Here is an 18,587-nt window from a genome sequence, read left to right on the forward strand (position 1 = left end):
CCAAGTACTGTTTTCTAGTGAACTGTCAAATTTTCCTCTTCTTACATCTCCCGTCTTAAACTTGAAAGTTTTTTACTCACCTGTATTACATTATTGATTCCTAAGAGCAGGAAAGCCCCTGAAGGCCAGATCTTTAAAGCGACCCTCTGCAGCTGGTATTTGTCAAGATAAACTGTAGCTGCCGAGTTTCCTTGAAAGTAGAAATGTTAAAAGGCCAGTTAAGGTTAAGTGATTGATCCAGTTATCATTGATTGAAACCTTGCTTTGTGATATAATAAAGATAGTTTCCATAACATATTTATTTAAAAGGTTCTACACACAGTATACACAGCTCTGATGCGTTCACTGCACAGACGTCTGAAAAGAATTGAAATCCCAACAAACCACTAAAACCATGAAATTATATCAAATGAACAAATAATTATTTTCAGGTGAACATATCTAGAACAGAAAATTGCCTTTATTGATTTTTGGCAGAAACAATAATCAGCACTTATTTGGTTTAATGTAAAAAGGTAAATAAAAGATTAAAAATCAGGTTTAAAAGTTTTAGTCTTCAAAATTCAATCATTAATGCTGCTGCGCTGCTTTTCTGTGGAGGAACATGAATAAGTGATTAGAGCTAATACACCAAAAGGCATTTAAAATTTTAGGGGGTGGCAACTGATAGACATCAACCTTGAAGTCTGCTACAAAAAAGGCTTTTCAGGGCTGATCATATGAGTCGCCCTCCTCCCCTGAGAGAGAGGTAGAGGTCTCTCATCACAGAGCAGTTTAGCGCGGTGAGATGGTTGAATGCTAGGACTTCATTAAGCCCCTCTATTGTTAACATCTGGGTTCAGAAGAATGGCTCTTTCTCTGGTAAATGTTGCCCTAGCTTAACAAGGGATTTTATTACACCATGCAGTTGACATTGGCAGCAGTGGCACGTCTGGCAATGGAAAGCCCTCAACTGTTTAGGTCACAGGAAATCAATCAAAGCGGCATGTTTCCCCGAAGCCTTCAGTTCTCAGTGGAACAGGGAGGTGAATCTAGCCTTGTTGTTGAATCAAGATTACTATAAAACTTTTTTAGTGAGTACTCTTTTAAATGTTTCCCCAGTGAAGAAAGCACTCAGTACTCAGCCTGTTAATAAATCATTTGTGCAAACTCTTCCTTCCTTATAGTTCCCCTTTTCCTGCCCTGCACCTGCATCCCATTTTTTGGATGCACATGTTACATCTTTCCTCAAAATGTTTCCACAAGAATTCCCAGTCCAGAGTGCAGCACTAATCTCCCATATCGCTCCATTTGCCACTTTGCTTCACACCATTTCCTCCCTCTCACTCTCCATCCACCCCTCCACCCCCCATCCCTCTCTGTTTTGATCCCCTCCCTGCTAGGGATGTGGCTGCCATGGCAACTGCTGAATCATCCTCCACCGTCTGCAGCCGTCCTCTAATTCCATCTCCTCGTGCAGCAAGGCCCTCCGTCGTCCAGGCCTCCATTAGCATATTGATCCGAGGCTTCAATTTGCTATATTAGCTGCAGCAGTCTGTGCGGGTTGGTCTCAGAGGATACGGAGGTGCAGCAGGCTGAACAGCAGCCATTCGGATGGGTAACGTACCCACAACAGTGAAGCACTGCTTGAGCTATGAGCAACTTATCCAGGACTACCCATGGCTGAGACGCTGGCTGCAGGAGGAGAAGGTGGGCGTCGTTTTTCTTGTTCCTAATCTGCTGCACATGCTCTGCCACATGACTCTCTCATGACAGAGAGGCTGTGCAGCAGTCAGCCACTGATGACAGCGCCGATGCTGTGTGCTGCTTATGTAATAGTCCTCTACTTATATATTGTATTTTTAAAGATGCATGGAATTCTCTCTAAATAAGAATGATGGATTGTTTAGATGTTTCTGAATTGACCGTATGTGACTAAAGATGTAGATTAGATGCTTCTATTTCTTTTAACTCCATTAGGCAGGATAATCTATATCTGATAATAATTTAACAAGAACAATATTTGTTTCTTGCAAGTGTACTAACAGACTGCCTGTTATGGTTCGTCATATTCAGATACTACACTCACGAATCACATGCTAAGTTTAAATGAATTCATAGACAATAGATATTTACATTTAATAAAACCAGCCAAGGAGCATCTACAGTGTGCAGGCCCCTTACAGATCATTGCTTTGCTTCTACAGACTGCACACTTCTTAAATGGTTGAGTCCTATACTGTTCATCATTTTCTTTTGTTATGTATCACAGTAAACTGAATATCTGAGTTGGACAAATTGTATATGTCACCTTAATTTTAGGGAAATAAAAGGGGCATTTTACTAGCTTTTACTTTTAATAGACTAATGATTGATTGATTCATTAAAAAAATGATGGTCACATCACTGAAAATAATCATTAGTAGCAACCTTAAATTGTAAATTTCTACTTTAGCGTTACATCCAGTTGGGTATATGTGTCTATGGTGATGCATCACATATTGTAAATAAACGTTGTCTATTTAGATAACAGCTCCAAACGAATGGTAAAGTCGCTCCCTGTCTACCCTAGGCTATTAAAGAAGGTGCCATTTGCTACCCTATTAGCCATTAGCCATAACACTTTAATAAGCCGCTGAATCTGTTAGCTTCTTTGGTTTCTCCGCTCCCTATAGTGGACAAAAGTCAATTAGAAAGATTAGTGGGTTTTTTTCAGCTAAGTGTTTTTCTTTTTTAAATGTCAACGTCAGTTAGCTAATGTTAGCTAATGTTAGCTAGAAGTTAGCTAATGTTATATAAATTGTGTAATATTTAATCTCCAATAAGGTTTCGTTTTTAAGTTCAACCAGAGCTTTTTTCTCGAGAATTTTAAGGGACCAGAAAACCAGAAAAATACCCTGAACCAGAATATCCCTTGCGGTTTTTGTTGAGTTACCCTGAACACCTCTCCCAGCCTTTTCTCTGTGACACATCTCCTGAGTTTGTATCATAATGGCCTGACAAGCTTAGCTATGTTTTGGTTCTCAGATTTCCATTGGCTTTGAGGTCGAGAGTTTTTCATGTTAGAAATGACATGTCCTGGAGCATCCCACGCCAAAAGAATGACTAAGTGCTTGTGTTCAGTGTCCTGTTGAGTGCTTTTTCCTCTCTCCTTATTCTCTTTTCTGTTTCTCTTTGATATTTTGTCAGACCATTACAGGACATGAGTATCCAGAGTTTGTTAAAATCGTTGAGGTTGGGCCCAGAGATGGACTTCAAAATGAAAAGGTATACACTGTCATTTTAGTCAGGAATCTCATTTATATTTATATGCGGCCTCATTTTGTATTACTATACACGATCATCCTTGGAAACCCCCATATTTTCCTGTGTCTGTCATACATAAAACAATCCGTAACATATGGCTTGTGTGCCATAATTGCCAGGAGCATGTGTTTCACATTTACTTTGAAATTGAATAGGAAAGATGACACGACTTCTGGCTTAGTTTACTCTTCTTAGCATGTCACAGCTTTATAATTTCCTTATTGCACACCAGTGGTTTTACAGATTGCACTGGATGCAGAAATAATTTCATTTACCACACGTTACTATGAGAAATAGTGTATAATTTGAAAGATCTGAAAAATATTCAACAAATGCAAGATTCAGCATGGGAATATAGATGTCAATCGGATTGGCAAGCAGTGTAGCAAAAAACCCCCAAAAATCTGCGAGATATCTGTGTTGTGCCCCTCTTATTTTGAGTGGAATCAAATCCAGAAAGAGCTGTTTCAGTTTCATTGTTTCCCAGGAAATTGTTCCGACGGAGGTGAAAATCCAGCTGATAGACATGCTCTCACGAACGGGCCTGTCTGTGATCGAGGCCACCAGCTTTGTCTCTTCAAAGTGGGTACCGCAGGTAATGACTCCTCTTTGTGCACAGCGAAAGAGTGCAGAGTGATTTATTAGGCTCCCCTTCTTGTCTGCATAACTACTGAGGAAAAGTCTGCTCCTCTAACATCCAAGCAAAGAATATTTGGAATTAATATCTTAAGACATTTGTCATATAGTTGCCTTCTCATTCCCTGTCGTAAATAGTTCCACGATTGACTCCCTGAAAAAACAGCAAACATGAATATGTTTTGTTAATACGTAAGAAATGTGACATAAAAAAAAAGTAATTCTGTCAGTTAAGGATTGTCTGCTGACCACAAGCATGAGAAAACATTTGTGCAGGATGAATCATGTATTTTCGGGAACATGTTCAAATGATGTTAAAGGTTTATTTTTCTACATCATATGTTTTACCTCCTTCATTTAGATGGCAGACCACAGTGACGTGCTCAGAGGGATCCAGAGAGCGCCTCGTGTTCAGTACCCTGTTTTGACACCTAACATGCAAGGCTTCCAGGATGCTGTAAGCATTAATTTTCAATACAGCCTCATGATCTCTGCTACAAAACATAACTGTTTACCCATGCTTGTCAATTTGAGTTAATTGTTGGCACTACATTGGGTTTTTTTGCCACATATATCCTGCGTTTACATAAGTGTTATTCCAACGCAGTGCTCAAAACAGTTTTACGAGTTCATTTGTCTCTCCTGTTTGAAGGTTGCAGCTGGTGCTACTGAGGTGGCCGTGTTTGGGTCAGCGTCTGAAACCTTCAGTAAAAAAAATATTAACTGCTCTATTGATGAAAGCATGCTGAGGTTTGAGGAAGTCATTAACACTGCCAAAGAGCGACAAATTCCAGTCCGTGGGTTAGTATTCTCTGGGTATTATTTGTCACTTGCAATGAGTCAAAACACCTTTTACTCACTTTGTGATTTTACTCTGATTACCACATCTGTTCTTTTGCTCCAAATGAAAACAAAACGATTGAAAATACTGTTTCTATAAGTAGGAGAAAACACACACTTCAGTAATGATACCTTTACAGCAAAGTTCCAGATGTTCACCATGTTATATCTATGCATTAGAAAACCACAAGTCCAGATGGACATGAAAGCAAAGCAAACAGGGTGAGTTACTGAATATAGCTTTGCCTTTTGTCATACAGGGAAAACTAAGATGCTGCAACTGTAATGCGCATTTTCTCAAATTACATGAGCTTCCGCGTCCAAAAAAGATAAACACGTCACAACTACAGTGGATCAGTGTAAACACTGTCACTTTCTAAGAACCAAATACTGTTGAGTCATTTACAAATGGCATAGAAGTAAGGTCTGGATTATCACCAAACTGTAATCACCGATCTGTGAACCAAATCTCATGTAAATCTTTTTGGATTCCGTTGTGATTTTCCCGCTGACAAACAGATGAATAGCCAAAAACACCGAGGCCAAAACACATCAGAATCAACAGCAATGCTCCAGAAGCTTCTTATCCTTATTTAAACTGAGCGAGGTAATCTAACAACAACAGGCAGAAGTGAAATGTTTGGCTTTTCAAAGTGGTGATTTATTTTTTTTAATTGAATGTGCTTCCAAATCTGTTATCAGGAATGTAAAAACCAAAATAATAAAATAATCAGCAGCCTGGCGTTACAGAGAATTGTTGCTCCATCCACAGCACTTGTTTAGTTTCTATAGTTAGTCAGTAGCATCACATGCTATCAAAAAGCTATTCATGCTAATCAAAGATGTGTCTTCTTTCAGATACGTTTCTTGTGCCCTCGGATGCCCCCACGAGGGACACATCGAACCTTCCAAAGTTGCTGAGGTGAGATTAACTTTGTACATCCCAGATTATACTTCAGTGTTTTCTGAAACCTTCAGTGGAGCAAATATGAATGAATCGTCACAGCACGACATTAAGTAAACTCAGGTTTTGTTGATCTATACTATAGACCGGAAGCTAACATTGGTGATGGTTAAGTAACTATCACTACCAGTTTTTTAATCGTGCCTCTTCATGCATTTTTTTTTCTCTCATTTTACATGCACGATGAATTTATGAGATGAGGCTTGTTTCATTAAACTACAGCAGAGCAGGCTCTTATCTCAGCAGCATGTATAATTGAATGGGAACGCGGCTGAGCTCTTCTGTTTTTTCTAACGTCAATGAGCTCATTTTAGGATGCAAAAACTAATGTTTAACTGTAAATCTTCACTCTTCTTCAAAGCTCAGTCATTGTTCCTTGGTTTCAGGCATTGGCCTGAAACTCCTTAATGATAAAAATGATTTAATCTTTGAAAATGTAAAAGTTTGCTCTCTGCCATTTCAATGCAAAACCAAACTTGGATCAACACTACGTCTCAGATATGCATGAACTATTCTTCTTCTGTATGATTTCCTGTTAATGAGAACACTTTTGCCGTATCTTTACTACTCTTTAGGTGGCAAAGAAGTTATATGAGATGGGCTGTTGTGAGATTTCCTTGGGGGATACCATCGGTGTTGGTACTCCAGGGTCCATGTTTAAGATGCTGCAGAGTGTGATGAAGGAGGTGCCCACCAACGCTCTGGCAGTTCACTGCCATGACACCTATGGACAAGCTCTGCCCAACATCCTAACTGCGCTCAAGGCAAGACCTCATAATATACAATATATCCAGTCATCCCAAAACTACTGCTGCTACTATCACTGCTATACGTTGGCCCTGAAAGCTCAACACACTGCAACTTAAGAAAACACATGCAAATACACAAGGGGGGGGGGGGGCATGAGGGCGTAATCCTAACTGCTTTCAACTTCAGAAGTCACAATTGGGCATGGAACAACAAGTCCCAGCCAGGTTCATCACTTTTTAGTGTCCCCTGGAAACACCTCCGTTGTGTGGTATAGGACGTTTCATGTAAATGTTTTCTAATTTGCAGCAGCTCCGTGCCCAAGTTGCAGTGCGTTGAGCTCTTAGGGTCGTCATACTACTGACCATAATGATTGATTATGTTGTGATCATTACTATTACATGATTTTTTATAACAATTAACAGAACAAAAAGTAAAGATAGTAGTGGATAAATGTGGAAAATACAAACAAACAAGTACTCCCTGAACCCCAAACCCAAAGTTTATGGTTAATATGTAAGCTATCCATTTTTCCAAGAGAAGTTGTGGTAAAGGTTTACAAGTGCTGCTCTCTGGCAGGTCTGTGCTGCCGCTCTCAAAGCACCTGGCATTTCTGGAAGTCTTTAAATGAGGGGGAACAGCTCCAAAAGTTGGGTGGAGGGACCTGTGAATTCTGGGAAAACATTGAGGAAAGAGCTTGAAAAATTCTGTCCCTGAAAATCTGGTAAAAGGAAGCAAACATGAGGGCGCTCTGAAAAAGGGAGAAAAGGTTGAAAAGGCGTCAGGCCCCTCTGAAGAAAAGAAAGACGTGGGCGCTGATAATTCCGGAAGGACAGGTGTGAGTCACAGCGCTCATTCACAACCTCTTTGATGTGATGGAAAGTATGAAAAAGCATCCTTATCTTTGTGTGAGAGATGTGAGAAGTGGCATTACTTTATCTTACAGAGGTCTGTAGAGGGCTTACAAATACCGGCGTGATTAAAAGAGAGGAGGCAGCTTCTCCACTGTACAAGCACAAGACAGCAGTGCATCATCCTCCTGATCCTCACATCCTCTCATGTTGAATTGTCCGACAGCTTTTCGTTGTACTTTCCCCGTGGCTTGGCCGGGATTCTTCGGGCACCTTCTCCTTTACATGCACATCCTTCTCCTTCTGATGATTATAAATATTCTTGTGGAGAGCCGCAGGCCGATTATGGATAAATGCCCAGCCTGTGCATACATCAAGTGTTGTTACTCATGATGACATGACAAGGAGCAACCAGATGTGGAAGCAAAGTCGAGGTGGTGATTCTTGTTCCAGGATATCTTTCAACTTGCTCGAGTAACTGCCAACATTGTAGAGATCACAAGTCTTTTCTGAGGCTTTAAATCATTCTTCCTGCTGGGGATAATCATATGTTAAGCTGCTCCCAATCCATCTTTTTAGGCAATTTTACAGTACATTTAAAGACAGCATTTTTTTTCTTCATTTTTATGAGAGCTATGGAAAGTAGTGTTTATTATTTGACTGGAAACAGGCAAAAAGAAGTTAAATTCTCATCAATTAAACCATTTATTTTGGCCATTGGAGGTTGTTTGAAATGAACTTGAAGTATTTTAGAGCTTCTAAGGTCTACATTGAATAAGAATAATATAATGGCAAAAACAGGCGAAAAGAAGTTAAATTCTCATCAATTAAACCATTTATTTTGGCCATTTAAGGTTGTTTGAAATGAAATTGAAGTATTTTAGAGCTTCTATGGTCTACATCGAATAAGAATAATATAATATAAGTTACAAAAATACTGCTGACATTCTTCTCTCAAACAAATATTGTCATATGGAGCTGAAGAGTATGATGAGATGTTTATGAAACTCACTGTAAACCTGATTTGGCCCTCAGCTTTAATGGCAATGTGTCAGTTTACGACATTATGAATGTATCCTCTGTTCGGCGAGTATTGAGAGGGCCCAAAACAAATGTGTAGGTTACAATGGGACACACAGAAAACCAGGAACCATCAGTCAACAAGGAAGAGGGGCATTAAGAAACATGATCTATAGCCTCCCCACAAAGTAAGATGATTCACAAACTGCCCACTGAAAAAAAAAAAAGAAAATCCCAGAATCTTAATGAACATAAGATATTTCCAAAGGGCCCTCCCATCACAGTACACATGTATTCAAGTGAAGAACTTCATGGACTATTACGGTTATATACTGTAACATAGGTGACTCACAAAGATGTAATTAGCTTGTAAACTCCTGTAGAAGAGCTCTCGTCGGGGGTGATTTTCACCACTTTGCCCGTAGCGAGTGTAAAACTGACATAAATCCAGACATAAAACAGAGGTAATGCAGATATGGCTGTATCAGTTCTCTGGAGCACATTGTCATTGCAGCGGAGGAAGCTCATTGGGGGCTGGGTGGGTCAACAGATGTGAGGGGTCAGCACAAAGGCTCACCTATTCAGTGTCTGTTGGACAAAGCAACTGAAAGCTAGGTGGATAGAAGGGCCCTGGGGGGCTCCTAACTCATCTGTCGCTTGGCTGTTGAACTCTGACAATGCTGTGCTTAAAGGCCAGTGGAAAATGATCCTTTCATTTGCTCGCTGCCGAGCACGTGATGAACGGCGCCGCAGCTGCAGGCCCAACTCAAGAAAACTTTGGGAGCACTTTGTTTCATAGGACTAAATGTCTGGTGTGCAGAAGATGATTATGCTTTGTGACTTTTAGTTTGCGTGAAGTGATGGATAATTTACTGTGGTAGTGTTTACTAAAGATTTGCTGCACTCTTGTAGAAGTTTTAAGACCTGGAAACATTTAATTAACAAGAGTTACACACCCACCAAAGACAAAGCACCTCTATGTTAATACTGGAAAATACAGTAACTAATTACCTGTATGTTTTGTACCTGGAAGATTTAAACATATTACACACATTTATTTCCTGATATTTAATTTTTTCAAAGTGACAAAAGTAGTACAGTTATTACTTCTTACTGCATTCCTGTGTACAACACAAGATTTTACTGCATTCGTGAGGAGCATTTATAAATCAAAATGAATGCAGTTAATGAATTAGATTCACATTGTTGATCAGAACTATGAAGATTGAGGACATGTCAGTTCATAGTATGCTACATTTTTCAGTGTAATCCTAAAAAAAAAAAAAAACATGATTTATAGTCAACTCTGTCAGGATACAAATACAAAGTAGGGCTTTCATTTGGAGGAAATTATGGTTTGATTTGCTCTAATATTGATTCCCTATGGTATTAGTGATCTGTAACACTGCAACGCTGTGCTAAAAGGGAAGCTCGACGATGTCCATGTGTAAAGTAACAAATATTTTTAAAGTTAGCTTTGATTTTGGATGGCGGAGTGAGAAAGTGCAGAGGGATGGTGAAATTCCTGTGTGGATCATACTTAGAATGATTCATCACAGCTGCCCCGTGGCCACAGAAAGTAATAGCAGCCGCGGATATTTAGCCTACCATTTGCTCACCCATAAACAAGATGGAAATGAAAGATTTTATCATAGTTTTTCATTACTGTGTGCCAGAAGTCCACACCACCAACTGGGAGAGAAATGAATTCCCCCAGCGCTGTCAGCCCTGAGTCACCTCTTTTGTTCCTGATAAAGACATTCCTCAGTCTTTGTACCTTTTCTTTTTTTTTTTTTTTTTTTTTCATGAGGTCTGGGGGGGCTTTGTTACTAACCTACTCCTGGCAGGTCACACAATGACAATGTATGTACTTAGATTTCACAGGCTTGGCAAGGAAAATTATTTATTCTTACCCGCAATTTTGGTGCATTGTGTACTGCTGCAGCTGGGGAATACAGTATAACCTGTTTGTGCTCACACTTGAGCTCTCCGCTAACAATAACATTCATCTGCAGTATTTTTCTTTTTTCTTTTTGTCCGTGAGGCATTATCCAGCTATGATGGGCTGTGCAGGGTCACTAACATTCAGAGTTGTACTGTAAGTGTGCTGATAATTTCAGTACAACTCTATGTTGGCCTCAGTGGCAGATGTTGATATGACAATGTTATAATTGACACTTAAAACATGACTATATGACAGTAATAAACATTACACACTCTGAAGTTAAATAATCAATAGAATCAAATTTTATGGAATCACAAAATGATATTTACAATAAAAGATACCAATTTATAGATCCCGAAAGATTTTTTACAAAACAAACTAGGTAGGTAAAAAACAAACGGTTTTATAAAGATGAGTGCATTCATACATGTACATGTATGTTACAATCATATTATGTCCTGCTCTACATTTTGTCATTACACTTTGTGATTTATTTATCAGGGACAAATCAATTAACATGACTTTGATTTAAATCTGTCAGAATTAATTTTTCACTTGCAGCTTCTGGGAAAAAAACAGGCCTCAAAAACAACAGACGGAACAGCATCAAAGCACATATAAGTGGAAACAGCATAAATGGAAGAATAAATATTTCAAAGCATTGCACATACAGTATCACATTCAAAACCTTACAATCACCAACAAGAGCAAAAATCACAAAGATGTATAAAACAGAACAGAAGTATAATCTTTCAAGTAAATGCTTATGAAGCACAGCTTTCTGCTCATTTTAATTGTGATAAAATAAGTCAGCAGTTAAATATTAAAATCAAGTATTATTAAAGATAATTAAAGATATTTTTACTATGACTAAGACTTGGTCAATAAACATACGAACAGGTGCATTTAGCACAGTCTGTGTCTACGGCAACTAGTTGTTTCTGTACTATTTTTTTATGGATGCAGATTTATTTTTGTGTACTCCTGGCAGCTCCAACCAAATACTTTTTTTTCTTTTTCTTTTTTTTTTGGGGGGGGGGGGCAATAAAGTTAAATCTGTTTTGATTTCCCTCCTACTGGCCACACAGCTTCCACCTGAACATAAAGACATGAAATTGAATAGTTTTAAAGCACCAGGATTTTAAATTACGATCAGAATCTTTGCTATATGAAGATTGATGGTCAAAACTCAGTAATCCATGAAGGTTTAAAGATGAATGCCTTGATTATATAGTTCAGAATTTTTATTCTCAAACAAATCATGTAGGAAAAATATCATTTATTTATGCTTCATGTTTGTTTTGTCTATCTCCTAGCTGCCCTCCAGTATCTGGGCTTTGCGTTCCAAGTTGCTGGGAAGAGGTTATATATGTGTCAGCAGTGGATCTGTGACAGTTTTCTTTCAGCTTCCCAGTTTATGTAGTTGTGGGTAAAGCATCACTGCTGCATATTCCTCTGTGAATACACGCTCTCTCTTTCTCTCGCTGACGCAGTTATAAAACCAAAATGGGAGCATGTCCGTCCTCAGCCTCGTCCACTCAGTGTGTAGAATGTCAACAAGCTTATCCCAAATCACGCAAAGTTTGAAAATGCACTGTGTCGTTACTCAGGAATGTATTGTTTTTATATAGCCACAGCTCAGTGGATATAGCTTTTTTTTCACACTGAGTGCACATCTGGTTTCTGGGCAGTGTGAACCTAACTGAGCATTGGCAAGTTCGAGCTGCTGACCACCAATCCCTGCGCGATTACTGTCCAGAGGAACGGGGCACGCTGCTGAAGGCTCTGTTTTGTTCCTCTCGGAAACAGTATGCTGAGGACCCCTGGCCTTACACGGTTAGCAGCTGAAAGCGAGAGGATTGGCATGGTAGATTACAACTCTGTGTTTATACTACAAAAATTCTGCCTAGTACAATATCCTGCTCTGGCTTGAACCAAGGTCTGGAAATCTTGTGCACTGCACACACACCGGAGTAGATCTCCTCCTCCTTCTACCCCACCTCCTCCTCTTCCTTTGCCAACACAAACAGCAATTACGGCTGGCTCAGACAGCCCCTGGAAGAAGTACGTTCTTGTCTGGAGGAAAAGCAACCAATTAGCAGCATTGTTCAAAAAAAAAAAAAAAAAAAAAAAAAAAAAAGAAAAGGCAGAGATTCTTTTAATTTAGCTTGCTTGGTCATGCTCCATGGGGTGAAAGTCCTTCCTGACCCAATGCCACTGAGAGGATCAGCGTGTTAATTTTGTCTCACTGTGGGATCCTCTGACATCTGGCTCTGCCACGGAAGCTGGAAAATATCTTTAATATTCTCATGACGATCCCAGGGACATGTGGAAAACATCCTGAGACCTTAGTCTGTAATGACTCTGAAAAACTGAAGGTCTGGCTTCATCATTTTTTGGGGTGAAAACAAAGTTTATACACTTACACGGCAAGCACTACTGTTTTATCTCTGTATGTCATATCTGCATTCAGAGAGATTTTAAAGTACATCTCAATCAATGAACTCATCCTGGGACAGTTATATTTCCTTAGCAGAATTTTTAGATGTTTGGTAAGCTGTCCAACAACAAAAAAAAAAAAACCCCAACTGAAAACGCATCATAAATTTTCATGTGGAGGACAGACACTTGATACTGTAGTCAGTAAAAGAAAAGGACATTTTCCTTCAAAATATCAATTATAATCAGCCAATGAACCAAATCCCTGAAATAAGAACACATTTGAGTAGTAATGTTACAATTCCTGTATTGTTGGCACAGTGTAAGAGGACACTATCCAGCCAAGGAAAAAATGTCTTCTCAGTGTGGCAAGAAAGTGAATCCCCATGGTTAAGGGCAGAGTAGTGCTGTAAAAACATGAGTAACCAGGAGAATCAGAAACATATGAAATGTTCTGTGCAGCATTTATAATGTTCCTCTCATATGAACAAGGCCGTAATTATGTGGTGCTGGTGGTTTGAGCTGACAAAGAGGATGACTAAGCTATACTGTGGGACATTCTGTGCCCACTCATCTTCAAGACATAAGCCCACAGTTCTCCTAAACAGCTGTAAAACACGACCGCAGAGCGCGCGGTCCTGCAGCCAGCGGCTCGAACAATTCAACAGAACAAGGATCTTTGTTCCCAGGATTTTACCTGAGGTGAAGTCTGTGTGGAGGTGCTGAATGTCTCTGTTGTGTGTCCTTGTAGATGGGGGTCTGTGTGGTGGATTCAGCAGTAGCTGGCCTGGGAGGCTGCCCGTACGCTCAGGGTTCATCTGGCAATGTTTCAACAGAGGATGTTCTCTACATGCTCCATGGCATGGGTATTGAAACTGTAAGTATGTCTTCGCCGTGCACTCAGCAAGACCTGCTGTATTTTATAATCCCCAGCACATCCGCCAAACTCATACAATCATTCCAAGCTCATTTACATAAACAGATCACTGTGCAAACATGCTGCTCTGTAAATGTTTATTTTATAATATCAGTGGTTTTACAGAACTTGCACAAGCCCACACTGTTGCATGGCCCTCCTCAGGAACAATTTATTTAACAATTCCTACCCCTGCTGGTGGAATATTTTCACTGCACTTTAGTTTTCTGTCACCTGTTGCACGCACCCATTTACATCCTTTATACTGACAATATTTGTTCATCTCTCTTACATTATATCACCTTGTAGGCATTGCATTTTAATGGATACTACAACATTTTTTCTGCAGGGTGTGAATCTCGCCAAAGTTATAGAGGCCGGTGACTTCATCTGCAACGCTTTATGCCGCAAGACAAACTCCAAGGTTGCCCAGGCCACAGGCAAAACATTGTGATGTGTTTCTGTAGAGGAATATGTTTTAATATTTCACCCTGTTCCCTTTAAAGTGCTTCCCCTGTTGTTGCTGCCTTTCAATTTGTCGCCTATGCTGCTGTATTTGAAGTGCATTGTTCCCTGTTTTAAACCATCTGAGGTATATGAAGCAAATACTATCAATACTTGTGTTCCAAAACCAGCTCTTTCAATTTCACTTTCCTTTGTTCAGTGTTTCAGTTCATTTCCACATTTTGGAGTTTATTCAGACCTGAAGGACCATCATGATCTGCTGAATTATCTTTTTTTTTTGTCGTATTTTGGTTGTCTTGAAGCAAAGATGTTGAAAATAACTAAAGGGAGAAAATTGGCTCTAAGAAAACCTTTTTTTCTGTGATAAAAGTCTGGATTGATGAGTTATGAATACATTTGGCCTTTTTACAGGCTGAGTTAGCCACTTATATGTTTAAATTTTAACACATTTATTTGGCTCTTACAAATAAACTCAGTAAATATCAGTCACTCTTATTATTATTTGCATAGCTCAGTGGCCTTATACAACAGAAGTAACAAAACAAGAATTTAATAGCTACAGTATTCTCTGCTTTGGCTGTGTACTGAGGTTAGTATAGGTTATTATCACCACAGGTGTTTCATTTGAATAAGACAAACTGTAAAAAAAAAAAAAAAAAAAAAAAAAGCTCCTTGCTGCTTTATAAATATGAATATTTCCATATGTAAAATACTTCTGAAGATCTGTTCAGCTTTTCCTCCCCAGTTTGAAGTCCGTGTGATCATCCAGAAAAAAGACTCATCTCAAACTACCAGAAAAATAACCATTTTAAAGCAATGTATAAAGTGTTTTTGCCCTCAGGTTTGCCAAAGAAGTGCCCCTTGACTGTTTACCATTAAAAAACTTGAACCATGACATAAGCTATCGTCCATGTGAAAGTCAGATGTGGCTGCATTTCACCTGTGTCTCTCCTGTCTGTTTACATCCTGCTATCTGTAAAACGTAACAATAGAAACATTAAAAAGTGAATGTGACACTGAATTTTAATGAATTTTTATCTAAAGCAAGATGTGACAAAAAAAAAGTACCATATATATTGTACTCATGAAAACGAATATCTTTTTATGTTCACATATGTTGGTTTCAGATAATGTAAATAAAGACCAAAGTTTTGTGTCGTTGTGGATGTCTCTGTCCTGGTCCTCAGGACTCAGGATACCTATCCAATTTATCGTTGTTAATTGTATTCATCTCATATCCCAGTAGTAAACCAGTATAATGAGATGCAGGAGTGAAAACCGGCTGGAATCTGGGACTGAATAAAAAATCAACTCTTAATGAACAGATGCAGCAGATAACTGGCAAATTTGCATAAGTGTATTAAAATGTGATAATTGCCTTCTCACAAAGGCCCATCTTCATCACATATGCAAACAACTATTCATCAAAAAATTATGCATTTGGGTGCAGTCACACATGCTAGATTTTTTTTAGCGGGGCATCTTTTGTGTCTGGTAATACACATTTTCTCTTATACAATGCAAATCAGATGATTGCAATAATGAGAAAAATTTGGAATATCAAATAACAGACATCCAATTGGATGAATTTTGTATAGTATATGAAACTATAAATAGAGTTTTAATTTTATTGCAGTAAAAATCTGACAAAGTTTTATAAAAGAATAGACATATCTACTTTTTTCAGGTGCAGAGCAGTGCAGTGTCATTGAATAAAAAATCTTCCTTTCTGAAAGTTTTTTAAAGGTTCATGCATTTTTTTTACCTTACTACAAAATGATGTTTTCATGCCTTATGATATATGAATTTCTTTATGACTTACATTAAGTTTTTAAGCCTTCTGACATTTTTGTACAATACTATACTATGCCATTTTTATGCCTTACTATATTATGTTTTTTTTAAATGACATAATATGACTGTTTATGTCTTACTATACTATGACATTTTTATGACTTACTATACTATGACTTTTTATGACTTCATTTAAATTGATATTTTATGCCTTACAATACTATAACTTTTTATGCCCTACTTTAATGACATTTTGTATGCCTTACTATATTATGACTTTTTATGACATTTTATGCCTTACTACACAATAACGTTTTTATGACATTTTTATGTCTTACTGTACGATTAAGTTTTTTGACGTTTTATGCCTCACTACACTATGATGGTTTTTGATATTTTATTGGGGACTGCCTTACATTATAAAATGCGACATTTTTATGTCTTACAATACTATGACATTTTTTTGATGTTTTATTCGTTACTATACTATGACATAAGCCTTATTATAGTAATACGTGTTCAGATATTTTTATGCCTTACTATACTGTGACATTTTTGGCATTTTATGCCTTACTATACTATGACATTTTAAGCTTTACTATACTATTACTTTTTTTGACATTTTTATGTCTTTATATACTATAATGTTTTTTCACGGTTTTATACTTTACTATACTATGACGTTTTAATCCTTATTATACTATGATGTTTTTAAATAATTCTTTGCCTTACTACATTATGAGGTTTTTTCACATTTTTTGCCTTACTATATTATGACTTTTTGTGATTTTTTTTGCCTTACTATACTATGACATTTTATGACTTACTATACTATGACGTTTTTCCACGTTTTTATGCCTTACTGTCTGTCATTTTTTGTTCAATAAAATATGACAATTTTTTTATGACTGGCTAAACTGAAATGTTTTAATGGCGTGGCACTGTAGTGGAGTGGATAGAACTGACGTCCCGTAGTGTAGAGATCGTGGGGTAGAATCCAGTCATGGGATCGTTCTGTGTGAAATTGTTATGTTCTCCCTGTACCTTTGTGAATTCTTTGACTACACTGACTTCCTCCCACCATCCAAAGACATGATTTTTAGGTTTATTGGGGACTGTAATGCCTTACGTTATAAAAAACAACATTTTTATGTCTTACAATACTATGACGTTTGCAGCTTTATTATGGTATGATGTTTTTTGATGTTGTGCGCTTTATTATACTATGAATTTTTGATATATTTTATTCTTTACTTTACTATGAAGTTTTTAGGCCATTTTATGTCTAATTGAACTATTATGTTTTTTGACATTTTATGCCTTTCTATATTATGATATTTTATGCCGTATTATACGATGACATTTTTTCAACATTTTTTGCCTTGCAGTACTGTGATGTTTTTTGAGGTTTTTATGCCTTACTATATACTACGACGTTTTTTAACATTTTTTTGCCTTACAATACTATGAACTTTTATGCCTTACAATACTATGACGTTTTCAGGCCATTTTATGTCTTATTGAACTATTGCCTTTTTTGACATTTTATGCCTTGCTATACTATGACATTTTATATCTTACTATACTATGGCGTTTTTATGCCTTACTATACTATGACTTTTTATGCCTTACTATACTATGACGTTTTTTCACGTTTTTATGCCTTACTATACTATGACGTTTTAAGCCTTATTGTAACATGAAGTTTTTTAATATTTTATACCTTACTATAATTTGACATTTTATGCCCTACTATAAAATGAAGTTTTTAGCCTTATTATAGTATTACGTTTTTGATATTTTTTTGCCTTACTATACTATGACATTTTATGCCTTACTATACTATGACGTTTTTATGCCTTACTATACTATGACATTTTTTGACATTTTTTTGCCTTACTATACTATGACATTTTATGCCTTACTATACTATGACATTTTATGCCTTACTATACTTTGATGTTTTTTGACATTTTTTGCCTTACTATACTATGATATTTTATACCTTACTATACTATGACGTTTTTATGCCTTACTATACTATGACGTTTTTTTCAAGTTTTTATGCATTACTATATTATGACGATTTTCCATATTTCTATGCCTTACAATATTATAACATGTTAAGCTTTACTATACTGTGATGTTATTTGAGGTTTTTATGCATTACTATACTATGACATTTTTTTGCTTACTACACAATGACAGTTTTTGACAGTTTTTTACCTTGCTATACTATGACATTTTATACTCTACTATATAATAACGTTTTTAGCCTTTTTATTGTATGACATTTTTTGACAATTTTTTACCTTGCTATACTATGACATTTTATACCCTACTATATAATGAAGTTTTTAGCCTTATCATAGTATTACGTTTTTGATATTTTTTTGCCTTACTATAATATGATATTTTATACCTTACTATACTATGACGTTTTAAGCCTTATTATAGTATGATGTTTTTTAATATTGTTTTGCCTTACTATACTATGAGGTTTTTTTCAAGTTTTTATGCATTACTATATAATGACATTTTATGCCTTATTATAACATGACGTTTTTATGCCTTACTATACTATGACGTTTTTTCACGTTTTTATGCCTTACTATACTATGACGTTTTTTGCCTTGCTGTACTATGATGTTTTTTGAAGTTTTTATGCCTTACTATACTATCATG

At 37.2% G+C, this 18,587-nt stretch overlaps 1 protein-coding gene across 1 annotated transcript; it reads left to right on the forward strand.

The window, feature by feature from the left end:
• Window positions 1-1,388: 1,388 nt before the first annotated feature.
• Window positions 1,389-15,266, forward strand: hmgcll1 (3-hydroxymethyl-3-methylglutaryl-CoA lyase like 1). The gene is made up of 9 exons (XM_023408478.2): window positions 1,389-1,689; window positions 3,169-3,246; window positions 3,773-3,880; window positions 4,283-4,378; window positions 4,574-4,722; window positions 5,620-5,683; window positions 6,301-6,489; window positions 13,479-13,604; window positions 13,993-15,266. The coding sequence occupies exons 1-9, from the start codon at window positions 1,594-1,596 to the stop codon at window positions 14,095-14,097; spliced, it is 1,011 nt and encodes a 336-aa protein (XP_023264246.1). The 5' UTR covers window positions 1,389-1,593; the 3' UTR covers window positions 14,098-15,266.
• The last annotated feature ends 3,321 nt before the right edge of the window (window positions 15,267-18,587 follow it).

The sequence above is a fragment of the Seriola lalandi genome, unplaced genomic scaffold (genome assembly GCF_002814215.2).
Source record: "Seriola lalandi dorsalis isolate HSWRI2012SDOR001 ecotype SW California unplaced genomic scaffold, Sedor1 jcf7180002054364, whole genome shotgun sequence".
NCBI classification, from domain to species: Eukaryota; Metazoa; Chordata; class Actinopteri; order Carangiformes; family Carangidae; genus Seriola; species Seriola lalandi.